The sequence below is a fragment of the Seriola lalandi genome, unplaced genomic scaffold (genome assembly GCF_002814215.2).
Source record: "Seriola lalandi dorsalis isolate HSWRI2012SDOR001 ecotype SW California unplaced genomic scaffold, Sedor1 jcf7180002054689, whole genome shotgun sequence".
NCBI classification, from domain to species: domain Eukaryota; kingdom Metazoa; phylum Chordata; class Actinopteri; order Carangiformes; family Carangidae; genus Seriola; species Seriola lalandi.
Window position 1 is genome coordinate 1,262,440 of NW_019525242.1, and position 13,130 is coordinate 1,275,569.

The following is a 13,130-nucleotide window of genomic DNA, read 5'->3' on the forward strand; positions in this document are numbered from 1 at the left end:
AGGTGACACAGCTCGGTGGGTGTCCACAGACTTTGTGTAACAATGTTAAGCTACATAAATCAAACAGCTGCCACTTCTTATAAAATTAACAGAGGACTGAAGCAGCAGAAAAGGCGGTGATGTATGAACAACATAAACTCCACAGCGGGTGCAGCCAACAAACAAAGACAAAACTCTATGTCGCTAGGCAACACAGTAGTTGTTGATGCTCTCCTCCTTGCAGTGAGTTACAACAATCAGTCATCCGTTGCCCTCACCTGTCCGAACTTCGCTGTGAGAAGTCCTCCATAATCTCGCTGTAAAATGTAACCAGTCCATTCAGCCTCTGTGTCACTGCGCTCCTCCATGTTTCAAACACTGAGCTGAATGAGCTGCTGTCACAACAGAGATGATTTAAAACAGCAGAAAGGTAGTGAACAGAAAGGTGGAAGTGAACGTAGAAGTCACAGCTGAAAGATTCACCATCAGAATTTGAACATCTTCTTGAACACTTGTTGGTCACGCAACATGGCAGGTGTGTTTGATTTGGCACACTTGTCGTGGTCAGCGGGTGGTGCTTTGAATCAGCTTTTTCTCTGCTGCAGCTGCTGATTTTCTTTTGTTGCATTCTCAGACAGTAGATCATAAATTTGTCATGTGACTTTTATTTTTTACTCTGTAACAATTTTGAATTTAAAGTAAAATACTTGACTTTAAAAATAATTACGTAAGAGTGAAATTACTGATTTTTAAAAAGTACAAGCACGCACGCACGCACACACACAAAAGTATTTGCAAAGCATCATTATTAATTATTATTAACTAATTTGTAACTTAACAACAATAATTTTTTTATTTACGAAAATATTCTTGTCCAATATATCTTCTGTGTGACATTTCCACAATCTCTGTAGAATTATATCTCTTGGTTAAAAAATGGCTGAATCAATCTATTCACATTTTCGCTCTTTCCTTTTTCCAGTTTTTTGTGAAGGCTAGCCTGGAGGTCAATGAAACCCAACACCAGCATCCAACCAATGTCTACCATGACATGGGACTGACCAGGAACAAGATAGTAACTGCACAGTTTGAGTGCTATCAAAAGATAATGAAGGATAACACCAACGGCAGACAAGGTAGCTATGGTGTTTCATGTTTCTGAACTTTAAAGCTGTCTACATTGAATGGCAGTAAGAAATAACTGGAAAACACTACTTGTAGAAGTCTATGTTGCTAATTTTGGGCTTATCATATTTAATATTCAGTAGTTTGAAGCATTTGAGAAACTTTTTTAATCAGTATGCAAGAACAAAGATAATAAGATGGTCTGCAGAAAGGATTGACTGATTGACGTTCATAGCACTGAAACATGAACACTGCTTTTTCTCTTTTACATCAACTTATTGTAAAGTTTTATTGGAAAACACCAACTGAATAAATCATTTGATCAGTATAATATCCGATGCTTGGTAATCCCTAACACTCTCTATGGTTTTAGAGGCCATGTGTAATCGCACTTGGGATGGCTGGCTGTGTTGGGACGACACAAAGGCAGGAGTTATCTCTGAGCAGCACTGCCCGGACTACTTCCAGGATTTTGATCCCTCAGGTGAAATCTGTGACTTAAACATTTCCAAACATGCTCAGTACATTTGTTAGTTTAGCAAAATCAAAGAGCAGAGGTTCAGCTAGCCTGATATTTACTCCCTAATATGGGTCGAATCCTCACCTGTAGTTTGTAATGGAGGTTTTTAGTTATAAACCTGCAGGTTGCCAAGCCCAAACTCAGATAACATTCATGGCATCATCAGCGTTAAAGCTCCTCCAAAACCACAGAAGACATTACACAACAGATTTTTATAGGCTGAGTACTATTCCTCTTACTAATAAACGGATCTTCATGTGTAAAACTGGTGGAGTGCCCCTTTATATCTGAGTGTTTCCCCTTTTTGTATAATTCATTCAGCCAGAAAAGAACAACGACACAGGACACCCCAAAGTGCATGCCTGGGCCCACTTCAAAGAAAACTATTCTGGGCCTTTTCAAAGAGTCCAGTTGGGTGTCAATGGGCATCTTGTTCTTGACTTCATTTTCAAATAATTTTACCTTTTGCCACATTTTTTCCACCTGCTTTACTGCAAATAATAAATATCCTTTAAGATTCAGCCTAAAGGACTGATATACTCTTAGAACATGGTTTAAAAGCAACATAGAATGTCAAAAGTACATCTTTACCTACCACGTATTTAGGAGGTATTCTGTCTCATATCAACTTTTTGCATTATTTTTTACCTGCAGAGATGGTTACCAAGATTTGTACTGACAGTGGTCATTGGTTCCTGCATCCTGAGAGCAACCGGACGTGGACCAACTACACCCGCTGCAATGAACACACCAATGAAGGCAGAGTGGTTGGTCACTCTATAATATGGCATTAAAAGTACATAATATATACAGCTGTATAGCATAAAATAAGAAGAACTCAGTCATGGTTAGCGCTGACCTTTTTAATAGCAGTTAAAGTTCTCTGATGTGCAAATTACATGCATTTTTATGTTTTAAATATAGTTAACTAAAAAGCGCAACTGAGCACACGTCATGCTCATGTTACCTGAAATGTGCTGAAATGATTGTGTGGTGTGGCTAAAAATGTGCAGTTTGTCCTGAGGATGGATTCATTGGTTTCATGCCTCTGAGTGCCCCCTGAAAATTTGATAGCAATCTACTTGTATGGAAAATTTTTCAATTTCTCAGTATGGACCAAAGTTTAGATCAGTGGGAAAAGTTGGTGAGGGGGATGGTGCTGGGTGAAAGGTTGAGGGGTTCACCACAATAATAACATTACAGCTTTCTCTGGGGGCATGAATATCCATAAAAAACTCTCTCTCTCTGCTCCGTATTAATTCATTTCCCGTTGACAGTTAACTTTTCCATGATTTGATGTCATAAGTTAATGATTTACTGTAAGAGGAAAGGATATGAGTGTATTTATGGAAACCTGTAGCTGTATATAAAGATCATGGTGAAAATAAAACAATATAGTGTCTCACAACATTAGTAGTCATTAGGAGATCCAGATAATCTAATATTTTTCTCTTGTTTCCTTCCAGACTGCAATGAATCTTTTCTACTTAGCCCTCATAGGTCACGGACTGTCATTGACCTCCCTCTTCATCTCCCTTGGAATATTCTTCCATTTCAAGTGAGCCAACAAGCCTCATTTCACCATGCTTTATAGACGGATTCTCATCCCTCACGTATATCACCAGCACCAGGTGTAATGTAATTTTCTCTTCTTGCAGGAGTTTAAGTTGCCAAAGGATCACCCTTCACAAAAACCTCTTCTTTTCTTTTGTTCTCAACTCTGTGATCACCATCATTTGGTTGACAGCAGTGGCAAACAACCAGGAGCTGGTGCAGAGGAATCCAGTGAGTTTATGTAGTTTGTTTTAATAGTTTTTATTATTAATTTGATAATTCATTTTATAACAGATTTCTGTTCAATTTGAGTTGTTCCTTTTGTCATCCTATTTTCATTATTTAATCATAATACTGTTCCAGAAACTGCACTCTTTGTTCATTTCATGTAACTTTGAAAGTACTGCACAAAAGAAAATGTCACAGTCACTATCTACATTCATTATGTGCATATGTTTCCTCCTCAGACGAGCTGTAAAGTGTCCCAATTCATTCATCTGTACTTGTTTGGCTGCAATTACTTCTGGATGCTGTGTGAGGGAATATACCTGCACACTCTCATCGTGGTGGCTGTGTTTGCTGAGAAGCAGCATCTAATGTGGTATTATCTCCTAGGCTGGGGTATGTAGGAGATAATGTCCAACCAGCTGTATTCCATTATTCTAATAAACTGTAATTATCCTATAATATGAAAATGAATGAGGCACAGTCACAGCTATGTAAGGTTTTCAGACTGCAAAATCTTAAGTCTTGTATTTTCTTACTTTTCTTGCAGGCTTTCCTCTCATTCCAGCCTGCATACATGCCATTGCTCGAAGTTACTACTACAATGACAAGTAAGTGCTCGAGTGCATTAGCTAAGCTATAATAGTCTATATATATATATATATATATATATATATATATATATATATATATATATATATATATATATAATCTATAAAATAATAATAAATATTTAATGTGAAATATCTTAAGTAGGCTCACACCGCAAAGTGAAAGTGAACTGGTGAGCTAACAATTTTACCCACAGCCACTTAGCAAACTTATTCGCTTTTTAGCTTAGCTTGTTTGCGAATGGCACAATAAGTACAGTTGTGCCATTAGCAAACAAGCAGGTACAGTACACAATAATTACAGTTTATTCACTGTTTATTCAGAAGATATTTGTACCATTGATTCCATTGAATTAACTGATTTCAACTTGATTAAATACATAAATAAACAAATCCTGCCCAAATTGTGTTTAAAATATGAGATGTAATAACTGTGCCTTGTAAGATTAATATTATGGTAAAGACTGTGTAAAATTATCTGCTGCTCATGCAGCTTGCATAACACATCCAACCTAGCTTCTCTCATGAAAACTCTCAAGCTTTTTCATGCAGATTAATTTCTCAGAACAACCATTGATCTGCATCATGGGTCAGTTGTCATGTGATTCATTGACACTGTTGTGTAAACTTTTCCCTTTTGTCCTCTCCTCCGCTGTAGCTGTTGGATTAGCTCCAATACATCGCTGCTCTACATCATCCACGGCCCCATCTGCGCTGCTCTTTTGGTAATAACCAATTACAGCAAAGTAAATCACAATAATATTGATTTGCTAAAATAAACCAGCTAATTTGTTCCATATTTAACTTGGTGCACTGTTTTTATTGCGCAATGAACAGCAATGAGCTGCTTTTGTCTTCTTCCGAGTGGACACTGTGGGGGGCCTGAAAGCAGGACACAGTTTCATAGCATGCATAATTGTGTTTATCTTGCGAAATCAATGCATCTGCCCCTCTGAGGATCTGCCCAGGTCCCCGGACCCATGTTTCATTCTAGGAATTCACCTAATCAGCACAGCCAGGCAAGCTTCAGAGAAATCCAGTCCCTTAAGACTCTCTTAGGACTAAATGATTCAGCCTCAAACAACCTTTACAGTGGTCTGTTAAGGTTTCGCGTTCAAAAAAGGGCTTGATGTAGTTTTGCACATCATGGATTTTTTTTTGTTTTAACCTTAATCATAGATAACTTTTTAGGATCTGAATTATGTGTCAATTAACTTTTTGTTTCATTTTAAAACAGTAACAGTAAAAGACAAGGGTCTGTGTGGCTGTTTTTGTTGGGACTGTTGTGAATACCAATCTTCTACAATTGTGTTCTTTATAGCTTTATGTGTGTTTTTATATATTTATGTTTACATGTATTTATATTTGCATATGTATTTGTGTTGACGTCCTCTCTGCTGCTCCCCAGGTCAATTTGTTCTTTCTATTGAACATCGTGCGAGTGCTTATCACCAAACTGAAGGTGACCCATCAAGCAGAGTCGAGTCTCTATATGAAAGCAGTGAGAGCCACCCTTATCCTGGTGCCTCTCCTGGGAATTCAGTACGTCCTGCTTCCCTACAAGCCAGAGGGACGGGTCTCCTCTGAAATATACGACTACATCATGCACATACTAATGCATTACCAGGTGAGGAAAACCGTGCCTGAACTATGCGCAGTGTTGTAGATGTGGCTGAGTGATGGATACCAGCTTCTTAGAACATTTAAATACATAAATAATTAAATACATAAACAGCTGTGCATTATGCCACGCTGTTGAAATACATGTGCAATGTGTATTTTTAGAATGGTATTCAAAGTTTACTCTATGTTGCTTGAACTGCAATGCTCCTGTGCACTGTTGTCCTTGTATATGCATGTATATCATTTATTATGAAACTTGATTACATGTAAGTGTCTGCATCTTCCAATGTAGCAATATATACAAAGTGAACTGTTGCCTGGACTTAGGTTTTAGTAGAAGACAAACATCCCCATCAGCCTCCGAAGAGACTTTGTTTACATTGTAGCCCAGTGAAGAACAGCAGGAAGGAAGGCATGATTTATCTGTGCTGAAAGGGGCTGAAATCAGTTGGATGTTAGCGAGGTGTTATCTGATCATCCTGTGTTGGGCAGTGTAGGGAGAACGTCTTGAGCAACCGGCTGAATCAGCTCTCAAAATTTATTCACTTTGACCTCTCATTATTTGAGCTTCATCATGTTAAACCTTAAGACATCATCTACAAACAACAGACGATTGATGCTTAAGACCAGTTACTAGGGTATATTTTATCTGTCTTTTTTATGATGTTTTTTTTTTTTTTTACATTCCAGGGTCTGCTGGTGGCTACTATCTTCTGCTTCTTCAATGGCGAAGTAAGATGGGGTCACACCTTTTCACTGTTATTTTTAGACCTGCATCTCACACACACACACTTACCGACATTTCCCCTTTGTTGTCAGGGGTTGACTGAGCAACCTCTTCTGCATTACCATTAGATCAGGATGGTGGAGTAGGCCTATGTCTTGACAGTCTCATTCCTCCAGGACTTTTCTGGAGACTAAAGATCATTTACTGTTGGCAATTAGCCATGGGCTGTACACTGATTGCTATCAATAATGCAGATGATTGGTTCTGCACACAAAATAGCCTGTTTTTTGCCTAAAGTGAATGTCTTACAAGAGCCACTGAGAAACTCTTCTTTAAGCTGTGAAGAAAAGGAGTTCACAAAAAAATAAAGTGTAACCTCCTAAAAACCTCTTATAATAAGCCTGAGCTCATTAAATGCTTAAAGAAACAGTTACATTGTTATGTATATACAGAAACATATGACACATGCAATGTATGCATATATTTCTTTGTTCACAACATTGTTGCATCCAAGAGAATTTACAGCGAAGAGAGACACATTGAAGATGTGATCAAAACCACAAGACAACACCAGTCCAAAAGCTTCAGCTGTAATTAGAAATTGTTGAACTTATACAGTATATCTAGACTGGTTTCTAACAGGACAAACAAACAAACAAAAATCTGCTGAATCACTTTCTTTCCAGGAGCTATATTAGAGGAAGAATATCAATTTACTGTCTGTGCGTTGAGTACAGAGCTGGATTCATGATGTGGTTAGCTTAGCTTAGCATAAAGGCTGTGGTGAAGCTAAAGAATACGCTCACTAATTACCATCTCATCTGTTTAATCTGACAGTTTGTGGAGTAAGAGGGAGTTGTGCTTGATTTTTCATGCAATATTTATTGACATCAGTTTATCCATCTGCACAGTGCTTCTGCAGAATCATGATGCTCTGCACAAGTATGACGGTAGCAAACCTGGCAAACTTATGTCAGTACAACTCCACGAATCTGCACATACTCACTGTGCTCAGCGCTCTTGTCCATAATGAAACAGCTGCAGCATGTAAAGCCCCCATAAAAAACACACTGTTGCCCCCCTGCTTCCAGCCTGTTGCTAGGGTAACCATGTCTTAGCTCTAGCTCCATTCTTACCACATAAGACTGATATGGTTCTTAGAGATTGAGATGACAGCAGACACATTCTCAAGTCTGCGTTAATTACAGAACTGGAGACAGGAGCCTTTTCGCTTAGCTTAGCATTAAGACTGGAAATGGGGGAAACAGCTAACCTGGCTCTGTCCAGAGTTTAAAAATTCACTTGGCTGCTGTCCTCCACTGACTTCATGGGGTCTTGCTATCACAGTGAAGTTGTCAGGCAACCAGCTGAGACACTAGACAGATGTACTGACTGGATGAAAAAACAGTTGTTTGTCAAGAAATAGTTACCCTGTGCAAATTCGTCTAAAACCACAGTGTCATTTTTATATTTCTGTTTGTGTACAGCTTAAAAAAGAGATACAGCATGTTAATTAATAAGCCTTAATCATGTCCCAGACATCATCTCATCTTACTCTTGGAAGAAAACGCAAATAATGTATTTCTCAAACTGTTAAACTTTATTTTCAATGTATGAATTGTAGTTATATTTCAACGAATGATTCTTACGTAGTCCAATTAATATCTGAAATGTGGTTTCTCTGGTTAGGTCCAAGCGGTTCTGAGGAGGCACTGGAACCAGTATCAAATCCAGTTTGGCAGCAGCGTAGGAAACCACTCGGACGCCCTGCGCTCAGCCTCCTACACGGCTTCCTCCATCACAGAGGTACAGGGCTGCTACAGCATCGACAGCCACACAGAACACATGAACGGCAAGGGCTACCACGACGCAGACGCCTCCATCTTAAAATCAGACAGCCCCTTCGCCTGACAGCGACACTCCTCTCAAATACTATCCATCCTATCCCACCCGTAAAAAAAACTGCAGCATTTTTGGAGCTCTGTGGCAACTAGGAAAGATTTTCCTCTTCCTAAACACACGATGTCAGAAGAAAGAGAGAGGAAAAGGTGTGTATACCCCAGGCTCTCACCTACACCGGAAGGAAATAGTCACCTCTCTGTCACAGGTCCTTTAACAGTACTGCGAGGTGAGCTCGGTACAGCTGTTCCTGCGCTGTCTTTTGTCTACAATTTGCAACTGAACTGCTTCACTTGGACTAAGATGCATTCTGATAATCACAATATTGTCACAATCTTTCTGCTGGACAAAATTGTTTTTAAACGGATGAATATTAACTGCTTGACTATCATACTGAGGTCATGTCGTTCACAAAAAGCCATTGGTTACACTGTAAAATTCTTTCGACATGGTTAGTGCCAAACCAAGAGATCCTGCCTGCCTCATTTATTTTTTTATTTTCATTACAGAATCAGAACAGAGTCAGGACATCTAACAGGTGCATAATAATATATTAATGCTATATTGTATCTTTCAATATGTTAAACTTAATTTATCTGAACATATTCTTGTTTATTAAATGAAATTAAAATAAATACCACACAGTATTTATTTAAGTTGGCGCTACATTTTCTCAAAATCTGCCAACTTAATACCAATATGACATGTTGCCAGCTTCACATACACTTTAAAAGCATTTCTTGTTTGTTTCGGTGTTTGTTTCTATGTTGTATGCAGATGATGGTATGAGTCATACTGTTAGCTTGCACGCCTCTTTTTCTAGAAATTTAATGTTGCTTATGCTAATGTTTGAGCTTGTGTTTACTGTAAGCGATCCTTTCTGACATGTGTATCCTTTAAACCACATGGTAGGTTGTAATGTCAACACAATATTATCACCGAGAAGCCAACATGAAATCACATGTACTCCAGTATCTGCTCATTATACTTGAATGTAACAGTTAAGTTTAAAGACCTGGCTCTGTTGAGCATAAATTCATCACATTCCCATTCACTGCTGTCTTTAGCCTTATTCTTCTCAAATTACTTTATGATTATAACTGACATGTAAGCATGACTGGGTGTTCAGACCGAAAACAGCACTGTGTTGGAAAAAAGAAGTGCAGGGTGGCTGCCTGAGTGAGGGTGTGTTGCTTTAGCTACTGGTGAGAAGATTTTATTTCACGTAATATTTCCTTGTGTTCGTACAATCTATGAATCAGTTCCTCCATAGTGCAACTACACTTATAGAAACGAAGGACAAGACAATAGTTCTCTTTCTAAAATTCAGTGTAAGCTGATAGCAATTAGCCAGATCAAGTGTGTATGCTTACGCTAGCTCGTGGCATGTGTGTCTGTTGGTTCAGTCTTTGGTTCAGTCGATGAAAGCCAAGTTCGCCAAAGTCCAATGGAAACAGAATGAATCATGACATATATATGAAGCATGTGACTCGATGTCCACTGAAGTTTCTCCTGCACAGTGGGGTGATGAGGAGACTGTAACCTTTCCCAAATTAATACAAGAAACAAAAAAAAAAACACATTTCACATCATTTTCGTTCATTCATTCAGACTGACGCCCTTTTAATTACGTCATCTCGTTGTACGCTCTCCCTCCGCAATGTTTTACTGGCAGCTGACAAGAATTAGTGATACCAAATACTTTTATTTTTACGTTCATCCCCAATGTATCAACTTCTTATCTTTGCAGAACAGTAGGGGATGGAACCACAAATTAATTTGTTTTGATTGATGATATTTTTGGAAGTTGGTTTAAAATTTCCACAGGTTTTCACAGTGACAATCATTTAAGCCTCTCGTCTTGATGGTTGTGAGGTAAACAGAACAGAACAGATGATGTTGTCTTGCATTGTGGCATAAGTTGAGTCAGGTTCAACTTTTTTGTCAACGACCGTATGAGTTTTTTTTATTGTTGTTTAGTTTTTTTTTTTTAACCAGAGCCTCTGCTTGGGCAACCCCCTGCAACAACGTAGTGACCTCCTTCAACTGAAGGAGAGAGCTGCGATTTTTTTTCACGTATTGCTGATATCAGTCTGAACGCAGCCTTATTGAGAAGTGCATGTGATGTGATTATCATGTCTCACAAGAAGCTGTGCAAAAAACATACTGCAAAAACCATTCTCTGTAAAGCATTTAACTAAAGCAGGCTGCATCCAGACCTGTTCAATAAACATTGCACCTTTTCACAGTCATGTTGTCTGTTTCACCCATTCAAATCCCCCAAACCTTTATTGTTTTGTTTTTTTCTTCATTTCAGAACATCTTTAACACATTGTCCAAAATGCTGGGAACATGACTCACTATCAGCTGATGTAAATAATTTTGTAAATCTAGCATTTCTGAACGCGTGAGTGTGCGTATGTGTGTGTGTGCATGATTTATATATACAGTATTTATGAGTACGTCATACTCAAAAGCATTCAACCATGAAGCGGCCGTCTTATGTGACAGTGTGTTGGACGTTGATGAAGAAGCTATTTGTTCTACTTGTGTTTTTCAAAAAGGGAGGGGTGGGAAACGGGCCGGGCTGACTAACTGAGAGCTTTCAATGAGCTACTGTATTTATCTGTCCGTGTCGTTTGTCATCATCTTTGGTATATTCTGTCATCTTCCTATTTTGCCTGTATTTGAAAGTGAAGAAAGAAAAGTACCACTACGTTCTGTGTGAGTTACTCATGCCATGTTATCACCACTCAGACATAAATATGTTTCATGACACAAACGTAGTGCAAGTCTAATTATGTGAAGACTCGCATTCAGCCTTCCAAAGGGTGTGTTTTTTTCTTTTCTATGTCAATGGAGAGTATTGGAAACAAATATGTACATCCCGTTTCACAATTGTTGTATAATCTGTTGGTGGAAATTTAGATTTTTTTTTTTTCAGATACATGCTCCAAAATCACAATTTTCCAAAAAAAAAAAAGATCTTAGGTTTATCCTTGGTCAACAGGCTTTAGCTCAGCTGTGAGAACATAAAGCGCTTGATTCTACACAGAGCAGGAAACATTGACACTTGGCTGTCGGTGTTTGAGGTAAAGGGGTTCAATTCACAGCAGTCAGTTTCAAGCTGCACTATCACAGTTAGAGTTTGCACTTTCTTACCTCAGATCTGCAGGACAGTCTCTTAATTTAATCATAAACTGTACCGCCCACATTCATGGCTGTCAAGTACTGCTTTGCAGCGATTGAGTAATGTGCGACGACTGCATCGTGAAGTCTTCATAAATCAGAGTCATTTACTGTGGAGTCATGCATCACGATAATTTATGAAGCCACAGTCATTTCATCACAATCCGTGGAGAACTTTGGCAAATGTAGTAACTCCTTTTGTACATTTAAGTTGTGTATTTATGTGTGAATTATTTTCATATGACTCTCCAAGGGGTTTGTTACACAATGTTGTTAAAGCATTGAGGACAATGTCTCTAGTTTTTGTTTATACTGTACTGTATTTAACTTTGGTAGTCTTGACACATTGACTCCACACTGCTGTCTGAATGTAACTAGTGGTGCTTTATTCTCTGGATGTGAAAAGCATATATATATATCTATATATACTATATAGATATATATATATATATATACACACATATACATATATATTTACATACAGTGTCTCTTTTTTGCATTATTTCTCTGAAAGAGTTTAGTGTCAAAGTCGCCCTTGCCAAAGGTTTAGGAACACAATGTAGCTGACTCGTGGAACTGATTTGACACCTGTGGCTCTGTGGTGAGCTGTTGTAATGAGAAACATCTGCTATGTTGGCAAAGAGTCTCCACAGTCGCTGTCAAAAGGAACAAACAAGCTTTGTTTTTACGTCATTCACCTCCTAAATCCCTCAAGTCCCTCAAGTGCTCACTTAAGTTCATTTATGCTTCTATCTGACAAACCCATTTCCCCTTGACCTTTTAGAGACGTTAAAACATATAATTCATTTGTTGATGAATAATCCATTATTCTTGTTTATTGTGTCTCCATACATTTGGATCATTACAACATGGCAGCGTTTTACTGTTTACTGCTACAGTGAATCCAGAATAATATCCCGTCACAGCATGAGATGAGTATTGCATGTGAGAACATACAGTGTTTTCAATGATTACTTTTCTCCTTTACTGATTCAGTTAACAGTCTCGCTTGTGAATTCTTTATAGTCATTATGGAATATGCGATGAACTTCACAGTTTTCTCTACATCAGCCGTCTCTAGCCTTGACACAGAATAATAATTCTATTAATGTAAGCTCCTTAGACGGTAACACCACACTGAATTTCCTCTTATTATTTTCATACATGCAAAATCATGAGAGTGTAGGGATTAACATTTAAAATACATCAGGATTAATATTACTGTAATAAATAAGATGCTGTTCTGAAATGATACATTATTCATAAAGATTTCACGAGTGGTCCTAATAGGTTGTTTATTAGTGTGATATTATTCATGAGATTACATCGATGAAGAACTGCTAAATTATGCGCCAGTAGCAGATCACTCCATTCAGAAGTATCAGAAACATAATGTGCACATTCACAAAAAGATCCTGATGATCTATTGTGATTGCGTCTGCTTTAAAACAAAAGAATCCCTCCAGAACATGGAAAGCAGAGCTCCTATTTAATGTTGGGTTGTCTCCCCACAAGAATGCATTCATACTGTCAGTTCACAAGCCGCTCTCAGATTAAGTTCAAAAGTTCATTCACAACTCTCTAACTGTGGAACAACACTGGGATAAAGACATGCTTCTACCACCCTCCTCTGTATCCCACTTTGTCCAATTATAACTCTCTGTACCACTCATTTACT

At 38.2% G+C, this 13,130-nt stretch overlaps 1 protein-coding gene across 1 annotated transcript in view; it reads left to right on the forward strand.

The window, feature by feature from the left end:
- The window catches only part of calcrla (calcitonin receptor-like a), a 30,024-nt gene extending 19,513 nt beyond the window's left edge, over nucleotides 1-10,511 (forward strand). The window contains exons 3-13 of the mRNA XM_023423173.2: nucleotides 962-1,115; nucleotides 1,478-1,588; nucleotides 2,279-2,391; nucleotides 3,091-3,182; nucleotides 3,283-3,409; nucleotides 3,646-3,799; nucleotides 3,954-4,014; nucleotides 4,673-4,739; nucleotides 5,423-5,641; nucleotides 6,328-6,369; nucleotides 8,054-10,511. Of these exons, the coding sequence (XP_023278941.1) occupies nucleotides 962-1,115; nucleotides 1,478-1,588; nucleotides 2,279-2,391; nucleotides 3,091-3,182; nucleotides 3,283-3,409; nucleotides 3,646-3,799; nucleotides 3,954-4,014; nucleotides 4,673-4,739; nucleotides 5,423-5,641; nucleotides 6,328-6,369; nucleotides 8,054-8,275 (1,362 nt within the window). The 3' untranslated portion in view covers nucleotides 8,276-10,511. The remainder of the gene's footprint in view (nucleotides 1-961; nucleotides 1,116-1,477; nucleotides 1,589-2,278; nucleotides 2,392-3,090; nucleotides 3,183-3,282; nucleotides 3,410-3,645; nucleotides 3,800-3,953; nucleotides 4,015-4,672; nucleotides 4,740-5,422; nucleotides 5,642-6,327; nucleotides 6,370-8,053) is intronic.
- Nucleotides 10,512-13,130: the final 2,619 nt, after the last annotated feature.